This window comes from Saimiri boliviensis, chromosome 11, assembly GCF_048565385.1.
Source record: "Saimiri boliviensis isolate mSaiBol1 chromosome 11, mSaiBol1.pri, whole genome shotgun sequence".
Classification (NCBI taxonomy): Eukaryota; Metazoa; Chordata; class Mammalia; order Primates; family Cebidae; genus Saimiri; species Saimiri boliviensis.
Genome location: NC_133459.1, coordinates 96,978,136 through 96,990,220, shown reverse-complemented (window position 1 = coordinate 96,990,220; position 12,085 = coordinate 96,978,136). Strand labels below are relative to the sequence as shown.

The window sequence follows — 12,085 nt, the reverse complement described above, 5'->3', positions numbered from 1 at the left end:
TAGTGACATACTAAAAGCTAAAAGACTGCTTTTATTTTTTGATCTGTCAAATGGAGACACAAACATCTAACTTCCATAAAGTAGTATAAGGAATGAAAATATATTTTAAGCATCTAGTGAAGGCTAGTCATATAGAAGTCATTCAAAAGCATGAAAGCATGGTTATTGTTATCAATCTGTCTCCAGTCCTTGACATAATTTAAACCCTTTTCATCTTGCATTTGTTTTGCACAATAGTCTCATTACTGGCTTTCTTGTTTTTAGGTTCACCCTATTTAAGCTTTCTTCTGCACTATTGCTAGTGTTGTCTTTTACAATCACAAATTAGTGATGATATTGTTACATTAAAACTTATGATGATTCCACATTGTCTATAGATAAAAGTCAAACTCCTTAACTACAATTAGTAGTCCTTAGAGTTAATAATATAGAACCTTTTATTGTGAGACCTTTTATAAAATTGTTGTGATGTCATGCTTGGGAAGACAAAGTAAAAAGTGAGTTCATAAATATGTGTTGTGTTGGATAGTAAAAGGAATGATTAAAAATTAATCATCTGTAACTAAAGAATTAATGATTGTGTTCCAGGGCTCTGCCCATTAAATTTTCTGTCATCATGTTTAGTTTTTGAATTTACTTAATGTTGACTAATTATCTCTTTTCGAAGAGTTTTGGCGGAGGGGAAGCTCATAGTTCTTTCTACAGCTCTATTCGGGCAAGTTCGATTACTTTGAATATATGTATGGTTTGGCACTCTTGATTTGTTAATGTTTATAAATAGGGAGAAAAGGAAAAGCTTTTATATGAAAAGGAACAATTTGAGAAGATTGCTGAAGAATTAAAAGAAAGAGAACAAGAACTAATTGATCGTCTCCAAACCAGAGAGGTTTGTTTAAGGAAACATTTTTATATTAAATATTTTGTTATTATAATATAGATTTATAGATTATTATTTGTTTTGTGAAAGATTTCTTCACAAAATTCCTTTCAAAAGCATTTATTATTACAGTTAATATATTTATGATTGGTTTAAAACACATCTAGACAATTATATTTTATAATATATTATAAATTTATAAAATATATAAATTTTATCTATTTTATAAAATTATAAAATATAATGTGAGAAAGATCAACATTTAAAATATCAACATTTAAAATATCAACAGAATGCGTTATGCTATGGCTTATAATAGTTCTATTTATTGATGTCTTCAGTATTTTTTTTGAGACAGTGTCTCACTAGTTCAAAGACACAATCATTGTGCACTATCGTTTTGAACTTCTGGGCCTCCTGGCTCATCCCCTCAAGTCGCTAGGATTGTAGAACCACACCACTATGCCTAGCCAAGTATTTCTTAATTGGTATATTTGAAATTTAGCCTTCATTAAGTTAGGTTCGTAGTTTATAATACTTTTTATAGTGCTCATGTTATAGTTTAAGAATTTGTATTTTAAAGTATGTTTCCAGTCCATGACAGTATTACATCTTGTCTTTTTATAATAATAAGAACAGTTTAGTTTTTTAAGATACTACCTGATTTCATCAATTAATATATTTCTCTTTGATAATGTAACATTTTAATTGAAATTAATTACTTGGTAGAGTGATAAGAATATTTTATATAAATATTTTACTGGTTGAACTTTATAGTATCAAGATAGAATTTACTTATATTGAATATGTCATTGTTCATTGTAGTGATTATTCACTTTAAATCTACTTGTTTAAAATATTTGATATAACCTGCCAAATTTTTGCTAAATATATGACTTAATTATACAGTGACTGTTCCTTTTAAATCATAAAATTGGAAAAACACTTGCTATCATTATATATGTTTATTTTGCAGAAAGACGTACATGATTTGGAAACACAGTTAACTGCCATTACCACGAGTGAACAGTGTTATTCAAAACAGGTTACAGATCTGAAAACTGAGCTGGAAAATGAGAAGTATGTTTTCCATCTATCTAAAAATAGCTTACGTACTCAATTCCTAAGGTTTCTGGTAATAATAATTTAGTAAATTATATTTAATATTTATTTGAATGGATTTGAAATTGTATTTTATGCTTAAGATCAAAATCATGAGCCAATTTCATTGCTAAGGAAAGTACATATCACTGACATAAAAAAAGAGTACACCTCAAAGTTGAGAACCACTTTAGATCGTCAATGTGTTACTTTTCTTAGAGGTATTTAGTTCCCCATAAAAATAATCATTTTCAGTTCTAACTAGTTATTTTGGTTGTTTTGCTAAATTATTTCATAGGTTTTTGTTGATAAAGTATCAAAATACAAATTCATTTCTTACATTGTCTGAATAAAATATTTAATTGGGTGATTTTACCTATTTAGTAAGTTTAATTTGGAGAGAAAGTGGGGGAAATTATTAGTGTGTTATTACTCAGAGAAAAGTAAATTCAGGTAGCCAGTCTAATGGTGGTGAGCATGATTTTCCCTTTTTGGTGGCTTCTCAGTGCTAGATTAAATATGAGAAGTAAACAGTTTATGCAGCACTCTCTCCCTTCCTTTTCATCTAATTCTCTATTTCTGGTACCCTTTTAATAGTATTGTTTTAAAGGTCCTAAGTAAAATATATATATTATCTAATATATACAACTTATATATAAAACTTATATATTGGCCGGGCGTGGTGGCTCAAGCCTGTAATCCCAGCACTTTGGGAGGCCGAGGCGGGTGGATCACGAGGTTAAGAGATCGAGACCATCCTCGTCAACACGGTGAAACCCCATCTCTACTAAAAATACAAAAAATTAGCTGGGCATGGTGGCTCGTGCCTGTAATCCCAGCTACTCAGGAGGCTGAGGCAGGAGAATTGCCTGAACCCGGGAGGCGGAGGTTGCGGTGAGCCGAGATCGTGCCATTGCACTCCAGCCTGGGTAACAAGAGCGAAACTCCGTCCCCCCACCCCCCAAAAAAAAAAACAAAAACAAAGAAACAAACAAAAAAAACCTTATATATTAACTAAAAAGAGGTCATTTTTAATGAATGGATTTGTTAGTTATTTGTACTTTAGTGTAAATGTATGTTATCCTTGGTATATTTGCTTTTTAACTTTTCATGGCTTAGTGAAACAATCTCCTCTTTAATGAATTTCCAGTATCATTAAGTAGAAATAGATAATAGATACTTTTGAAATCACTGTGTAGAGACACATACTCCTCTGGCTTCATTTAAAATTGATACTGGATGTAACCAATACAGCAATAATTTCTCTTCTGAGGTAGAACATTTGAGACCTTTTAAAAGCAAGTTAGGTGTTGTGCACAAAAGTTAAACCTAGTTTATTTTAATGAAAATATTTTATAATATTTTATAGTAGCCATGCCTCATGTACTACTTTAATCAAGTTATAAGAAGTTTGAAATAACTTCTAAGATACAGTCTAATGGATAGGAAAAAATTATTGAAGAAAATAATGTACTCTTCAAAATTTGTGGAAAGTATGAAAGGATGAGAGTACAGGGAACATGCAAGGAAATATATTGTGTGATATTTGAAAATTTACTAAAGAAAAATTTTAAAAATATATAAATTAGAGGGAATAATATAATGATCAACTTATCATGCAGCTTCAGAAATTATAAACCTGTGGTCAATTTTGTTTCATGTTTTTCCTGAAGCCCTTCATCCCTTTCCTCTATCATTATTTTGTATTAAATTCCGTATTATGTCATTTCATTTGTAAATATTTTGGTATGACTTTTTTAAAAAAATAGGCTTAAGAATACTGAATTAAATTCATGCTGCAACAAGCTTACACTAGAGAACAAAGAACTCGCACAGGAAATAAGTGATATGATCCTAGAGCTCAAGAAACATCAAGAAGATATTAATGTGAGTTGAGAAAGAAAGTGCTGGTTACTTAGTTTCCTTTAAATTACTTAGGTTAGAATAGATGACCTCTAAAGATCCTTTGAACTTTAAAGTCTGATTGCTTTAGAGCTAAAACTTTGTTTTAGAAGAAAAACATGCATATTGGTCTTATAGGGTGGTAATGGGCAACAGAGACTACTCTCTGATTAATGTAGGGGCTATTCCTAGAAAAAAGTTAATCTAATTTTAAGCATCAGGATTTAAAAAAAGTATTTAGTCAATAGGTATTTAAGTCATATAAGATTGTGGAGGATACAATGATAAATAAAATATCATCTTTTCTCTTTAAGAACTTATGTCTTAATAGAAATAGTAGTTTCTCACATAACTTAAGCAAAATAGTATGTCATATGTGTTGTTAGTGGGACAAAGTGTTATCAGAGTTCGCAGGATGACTTCTACTTCGGATAAAGAGAAGGCTTCAGAAAGAATATAGCATCGATTTTGGTCTTTAAAGATGAATTTTGAGTTCAATGGGTAACAGTGAATGGAAAACATTACTTGAAGTGACGGATACAGACTCTAGCACTGGGAACCAAATGAGACATGTTTTGTTAACTGTTATATAGAGATTGTTGGGAGAATAAAGCAAGGATTAAAAAGTAGTATGGAACTATACAAGTTGAAAAGCTCATTTTTTTTTGCTTTATATAAAACTAAATAAATTTTATGCTAGCAGATAAAGGTCTTTTTTTTTTTTTTTTTTTTTGAGATGGAGTTTTGCTCTTGTTACCCAGGCTGGAGTGCAATGGCGCGATCTCGGCTCACCGCAACCTCTGCCTCCTGGGTTCAGGCAATTCTCCTGCCTCAGCCTCCTGAGTAGCTGGGATTATAGGCACGCGCCACCATGCCCAGCTAATTTTTTTAATGTTTAGTAGAGACGGGGTTTCACCATGTTGACCAGGATGGTCTCGATCTCTTGACCTCGTGATCCACCCTCCTTGGCCTCCCAAAGTGCTGGGATTACAGGCTTGAGCCACCGCGCCCGGCCCCATAAAGGTCTTAAATAGTAGTTTAAATTTTATTTTTGTTAAAACAAAATAATTGATATAAACAACATTATTTCTTTAGAATAGCAAAAAGCAAGAAGAAAGGATGTTGAAACAAATAGAAAATCTGGAAGAAACAGAAACACAATTAAGGCAAGACTAACAAATTGGCCTTTTTTATCTGGCAAAATATTTTGATATTTCTTTTCTATTAACCTTTATCATTAATTTAAATTGAACTGATATTGAATATTGTATAAAGTAAATATTAGACATAAATCAATGTTGTGGAATCCTGCTTAAAAATAAAATTATAATAATGTCTATTTTATACTGAGTGTTAAAAGTTAGTGAGATTAGACAAAGAAATTTTAAAGCATCATAAACTTTCTAATTCTTTAATATTTAATTAAGAAAATATACTAATCACATTTCATAAAATATGAAGAGAAATTTTGAAAATTACTTCTAATCATATGAAGTATTCTAATAGAGTATTTATACCCACTCTATATTTTAAAGCATGTATTTGATCATTGCTTATAATTATATATATGTAATTTTACATGTCATTTTTCCATTTAATATTATTTTTAACATTATTAATGTTTCTATGTGTTTACACAGTCATCTAATGCCCATCTACCAGTTATTCAAGTGGATGTAATGAATGTATTTTAGCAAATTTTCTTTTGGATATTTAAATTTTTGGTTTTTAATTTTCATAAATAATACTAGTAAACATTTTGGCACATAAGTACTTTTTCCTTATTTTGAATATGATAAGATTTAAGTGTAGAATATATTAGATCATAGTAATAGTGATTTCCATGGCTTGATGGTTAAATAGTTTCTAATAGGTTGTATCAATTATAAACCATACAATACAACAAATATTATAGAAAAATGCTGGTCCTAAAATGTTTTAATTAATATTGGGTATTATTAATTTATTCATAATTTAAAAGATAAGAATAAGTCATTTTTTATATATTGTGATTTTTATTTTTTGGGTAAGCTTTCGAAGTTTTCAAGTTTGATTTTAGAATTTCTTTTTAAAATTATCTGCTTATACCCGTTGCCCTCTAATCTTTTGAGGTTATTTGCTTAAGCTTCTAAAAATATATTAATCTTTTGTGTGGCTTATTTATAGCATATATTTTCCCTAACCTGTTGTTTTCCTTTAACTTCAGAGAAATTTTTATTATATGAAGGGTTTTAATTTTGTATTAAACTTGATTGTCTTTTGTGATTTTACCATTTCTTTTCTTTTTTTTCCTTTTTTTTTTTGAGATGTAGTCTTGCTCTGTTGCCCAGGCTGGAGTGCAGTGGTGTGATCTCGGCTCACTGCAACCTCCAACTCCCGGGTTCAAGTGATTCTCCTGCCTCAACTTCCAGAGTAGCTGGGATTACAGGTGCACACCATCATGCCTGGCTAGTTTTTGTATTTTTTTAGTACAGACGAGGTTTCACCATGTTGGTCAGGTTGTTCTCGAACTCCTGACCTCGTGATCAGCATTTTTGTGGCTACATAGTAGGTATATATATGTATGGGGTACATAAGATATTTTGATACAGGGATACAATGTATAATAATATCAGAGTTAATGGGGTATACATTATCTCAAGCATTTATCCTTTGTGTTACAAACAACCCAATTATAGTCGTTTACTTTTAAAAAAGTACAAGTAAATTATTATTGATTATAATCAACTTGTGCTATTAAATACTAGATATGATTCACTTTCTATTTTTTGTACTCATTAACTATCTCCATTTCCCCTTAACCCACTACTTTTCCCAGCTCCTGGAAACCACCTTTCTACTGTCTATCTTCATGACTCAGTTGCTGTAATTTTAGTTCCTTCAAATACGTGAACATATAAAGTTTGTCTGTCTCTACCTGGCTTATTTCAGTTAACATAATAATTTCCAGTTTCATCTGTGCTGCTGTAAATGACAAGATCTCATTCTTTATGGCTGAATAGTACTCCATGGTGTATATGCATCACATTTTCATTATCCATTCATCTGTTGATGGACACTTACGTAGCTTTCAAATCTTGGCTATTGTGAACAGTGCAATTAACAGAGTGCAAATATCTCTTTGATACATTGATTTTCTTTCTTTGGGGTATATACATAGGAGTGGGATTGCTGGATGACATGGTAGCTCCATTTTTGAGGAGCCTCCAACCCATTCTCCGTAGTGGTTGTACTAACTTACATTCCCACCAGCAGTGTATGAGGGTTTCCTTTTCTCCACATCATACCAGCATTTTTTTTATTGCCTGACTTTTGGATAAAAGCCATTTTTAACTGGGGTAAGATGATATCTCATTTTAGTTTTGATTTGCATTTCTCTGATGATTGATGATGTTCAGTACTTTTTCATATACCTGTTTGCCATTGGTATGTCTTCTTTTGAAAGATGCCCATTTAGATCTTTTGTCCATTTTTTTCCGTTGGATTATTAGATTTATTCCCATAGAGTTATTTGAGGCCCTTATATATTGTGTGTATTAATTCCTTGTCAGATGGATAGTTTACAGATATTTTCTCATATTCTGTGGGTTGTCTCCTCACTTTGCCGATTTTTTTTTTTTTCCTGTACAGAAGCGTTTTAACTTGATGTGATCTGATTTGTCTGTTTTTTGCTTTGGTTGTCTGTACTTGTTGGATGTTATTCAAGAAATCTTTGCCCAGTCCAATGTCCTGGAGAGCTCCCTTGATGATTTCTTTTAGCAATTTCATAGCTTGAGAGCTTAGATTTAAGTCATTGATCCATTTTGAATTGATTTTTATATATGGTAAGAGATACGGGTCTAATTTTATTTTTCTGCATAAGGATATCCAGCAGATTTCCCAGCACTGTGTATTGAAACTATCCTTTCCCCAATGTGTGATCTTGGTGCCTTTGTCAAAAATGAGTTCACTGCAGGTATATGGATTTATTTCTCAGTTTTCCATTCTGTTTCATTGGTTTGTGTTTCTGTTTTTATACTAGTGCCATCCTGTTTTGGTTACTATATCTGTATTGTAGAATTTGAAATCAGGTAATGTGATTCCTCTAGTTTTATTCTTTTTGCCCAGATTATCTTTGGCTATTCTGGGTCTTTTGTGGTTCCATATAAATTTTAGGATTGTTTCTTCTATTTTTGTGAAGAATGTCATTGGTATTTTGATAGAGATTGCATTGAATTTGTAGATTGCTTTGGGTAGTATGGATGTTTTAACAATATTGATTGTTCCAATCCATGAGCAGGGAATATCTTTCTACTTTTGTGTCCTTTTCAATTTCATTCATCAGTGTTTTATAGGGTTTGCATTGTAAAGATCTTTCACTTGTTTGGTGGGGTTAATTTCTAGGTGTTTAATTTTATTTATAGCTATTGTAAATGGGAGTACTTTCTTGATTTATTTTCAGATTGTTCGCTGTTGGCATATAAAAATGCTACCAATTTTTTTTTTCCTGAAACTTTACTGAATTTGCTTATTAGTTCTAATAGTTTTTTTGGTGGGATATTTAGGCTTTTCCCAGTAGAAGATTATATCATCTGCAAGCAAGGATAATTTGACTTCTTTTCCAATTTGAATGCCCCTTATTTCTTCCTCTTGTCTAATTGCTCTAGCTAGGGCCTACAGTACTATGTTGAATTCAACAGTGGTGAAAGTGGGCATCCTTGTTTTGTTTCAGATCTTAGAGGAAAGGCCTTCAGTGTTTTCCCATTTAGTATGATACTAGCTGTGGGTCAATCATATATGGCTTTTAGTATGTTGAGGTATGTTCCTTCTGTACCCAGTTCTTTGAGGGTTTTTATCATGAAGGGATGTTGAATTATATCAAATGCTATTCAGCATCAATAGAAATGATCATATGGTTTTTGTCCTGTAGTGTGTTGATATGATGTATCACATTGATTGATTTGTATATGTTGAATCATCCTTACATTTGTGGAATAAATCTCACTTCGTTCTGATTAATGATCCTTTTACTGTATTGTTGAATTTGGTTTGCTAGTATTTTGTTGACGATTTTTGCATCAGTGTTCATCAGGAATATTGGCTTTTAGTTTCCTTTTTTTTAATGTGTCTTTATTTGGCTTTGGTATCGGGGTAATACTGGCCTTACAGAATGAGTTTAGCAGTAATCCCTCCTCCTTTATTTTTTGGAATAGTTTGTGCAGGATAGATATTAACTCTTCTTTAAATGTTTTGAAAAATTCAGTAGTGAAGCCCTCAGGTCTTGGATTTTTCTTTGCTAGGAGACATTTTATTGTAGCTTTGATCTTGTTACTTGTTTTTGATCTGTTTACATTTTAGATTTCTTTATGGTTCAATTTTGTTAGGTTGTATGTGTCTAGATATTTATCCATTTCTTCTAGGTTTTCCAATTTATTGATGTGTGGTTCCTTAGAGTAACCTCTAATGATCCTTTGAATTTCTGTGATACTGGTTATACTATCTCCTTTTTGATCTCCATTTTAAAATTTATTTGGGTCTTCTCTTTTTTTTCTTAGTTCATCTTCTTGAAGTTTTGTCAATTTTATTTTTTCAAAAAAACAACTTTTTGTTTTGTTGATTTTTTGTATTGTTTTCTTAAATTTTATTTATTTCTGCCCTGATCTTTATTATATCTTCTCTTCTACTAATTTGGGTTCGGTTTGTTCTTGCTTTCTCTAGTTTTTTAAGATGCATCATTAGTGTGTTTGACTTTTTTAACTTTTTTGACATAGGACTTATAAACACACCTCTTAGAACTCCTTTTGCTGTATCCCATAGGTTTTGGTGTGTTGTCTTTCTATTATCCTTTGTTTCAATAAATTTTTCAATTTTCTTCTTAATCTCTTTATTGACCCACTAAACATTCAGTAGGGTATTTTTAAATTTTCAGGTGTTTTTACAGTTTTCAAAATTCTTCTTGTTATTAATTTTCAGTTCAATTTCATTGTAGTCAGAGTAGATACTTGATATGATTTCAAATTTTTTGAATGTTTTAAGACTTGTTTTGTGGCTTAACATATGGTCTGTCTTTAGGAATGTTCCGTGTGCTTAGGAGAAAGATGTTTATTCACATTGTTGGATGAAATGTTCTGTAAATATATATTAGGTTCATTTGGTCTAAAGTGCAGATTGTTTGATGTTTCTTTGGATGATCAAAGTCTGCATGATCTGTCTCTTCTACTAATTTGGGTTCTGTTTGTTCTGGCTTTCTCTAGTTTTTTAAGATGCATCATTAGTTTGTTTGACTTTTTAAACTTTTTTGACATAGGCACTTATAAACACACCTCTTAGAACTCCTTTTGCTGTATCCCATAGCCAATGCTGAAAGTGGCATGTTTAAGTTAGTAGTTGTTATTTTACTGGAACCTTTCTCTCTTTTGCTCTAATAATATTTGTTTTATATTTCTGTGTGCTCAAGGGTTGGGTGTACATATCTTTATAATTGTTATGTTCTCTAGCTGAATTCATCTCTTTGTCATTATAAAATGACCTTCTTTGTCTTTTTTTTATAGTTTTTGTATTGAAATCTATAACATCTGGCATAAATATAGCCATATAAAGCTATTTCTGCTCTTTTTAAGTGTTCATTTGCATGAAGTTTCTTTTTCCATTCCTATATTTTCAGTCTGTGTATATCTTTACAGGTGAAGAGGTGTTTCTTGTTAGGCAACAGCCTGTTGAGTCTTGTTTTTTTATCCATTCAGTTGCTCTATGTCTTTTGATTGGAGGGTTTAGTCCATTTACTTTCAATGTTATCGATAAATAAGGACTTACTCTAGCCATTTTGTTATTTGTTTTCTGGTTGTTTTGTGGTCTCTTCTTTGTTCTTTCTTTCCTTCTTGTTTTCCTTTTAGCAAAGGCATTTTTCTTTGGTGGTGTGTTTTAATTTCTTACTTTTTCATTTTTATTTGTTGTGTATTTTTTTTATATGAGGTTACAATGAGGCTTGCAAATATCTTATAACCCATTATTTTAAACTGATGACAAGTTAACTGATTGCATAAGCAAATAAACAAGCAAAGAGAAAACTAATAAAAACTCTACACTTTGTTTCCCTGCTTTTAAAATTGTTTTTATTTATATTTTATTATGTTTATGTCTGGAAAAATTGTCATTAGTTTTCATCAGTTCATCTTTTTGTCTTCCTATTTAAGATATGAGGCCAAGTGTGGTGGCTCACGCCTATAATGCCAGCATTTTGGGAGGCTGAGGCTGGTGGGTCACCAGAGGTCAGGATTTCGAGACCAGCCAGGCCAACATGGTGAAACCCTGTCTCTACTAAAAATACAAAAATTAGTTGGGCGTGGTGCTGGGTGCCTGTAATCCCAGCTACTCAGGAGCCTGAGGCAGGAGAATCAGTTGAACTCGGGAGGCAGAGGTTGCAGTGAGCGGAAAAAAGCGAGACTCTGTCTTAAGAAAAGAGATATGACCAGTTACAGTCCACAATTACATTGTTATAATACTCTGGTTTTACTGTTACCAGTGAGTTGTATATCTTCAGATGATTTCTTATTGCTCATTAACATTCTTTTCTTACAGATGGAAGAACTCTCTTTAACATTTCTTATAGGACAGATCTGGTGTTAATGGAATTTCTTAGCTGATGTTTGTCTGAGAAAGTCTTTATTTCTCCATGTTTGAAGGATATTTTCACTGGTTATACTATCCTAGGGTATAAGCTTTTTCCTTTAGCACTTTAAATATGACATGACACTCTCTGGGCCTGTAAGGTTTCCATTGAAAAGTCTTCTGCCTGACATACTGTATGTTATTTATTTCTTTTCTCTTGCTGCTTTTAGGATTCTTTCTTTGTCCTTGACCTCTGTGAGTTTGATTTTTAAATGCCTTAAGGTAGTCTTCTTTGGTTTAAATATACTTGGTATTCTAATAACCTTTTTGTCCTTGAGTATTTAGATTGTTCTCTAGGTTGGGAAGTTTGCTGTTATTATCCCCTTGAATCAACTTGCTACCCTCATCTCTGTCTCTACCTCCTCTTTAAGGCCAATGACTCTTAGATTTGCCCTTCTGAGGCTGTTTTCTAGATCTTGTAGGCATGTCTACTAAGTATTCTTGCATTGCTATAAAGAAATACTGGAGACCGGGTAATTTCTAAAGAAAAGAGTTTAGTTGGCTCATAGTTGTCTAGGTCATACAGAAAGCATGGTGATGGCATCTGCTTACCTTCTT

At 31.8% G+C, this 12,085-nt stretch overlaps 1 protein-coding gene across 3 annotated transcripts in view; it reads left to right on the top strand.

The window, feature by feature from the left end:
* The window catches only part of SYCP1 (synaptonemal complex protein 1), a 113,462-nt gene that overhangs the window by 45,172 nt on the left and 56,205 nt on the right, over positions 1–12,085 (top strand). For all 3 annotated transcript variants that reach the window (XM_003933505.4, XM_010344057.3, XM_074381518.1), the window contains 4 exons: positions 782–886; positions 1,854–1,957; positions 3,748–3,865; positions 4,976–5,046. In XM_003933505.4, the coding sequence (XP_003933554.1) occupies positions 782–886; positions 1,854–1,957; positions 3,748–3,865; positions 4,976–5,046 (398 nt within the window). The remainder of the gene's footprint in view (positions 1–781; positions 887–1,853; positions 1,958–3,747; positions 3,866–4,975; positions 5,047–12,085) is intronic.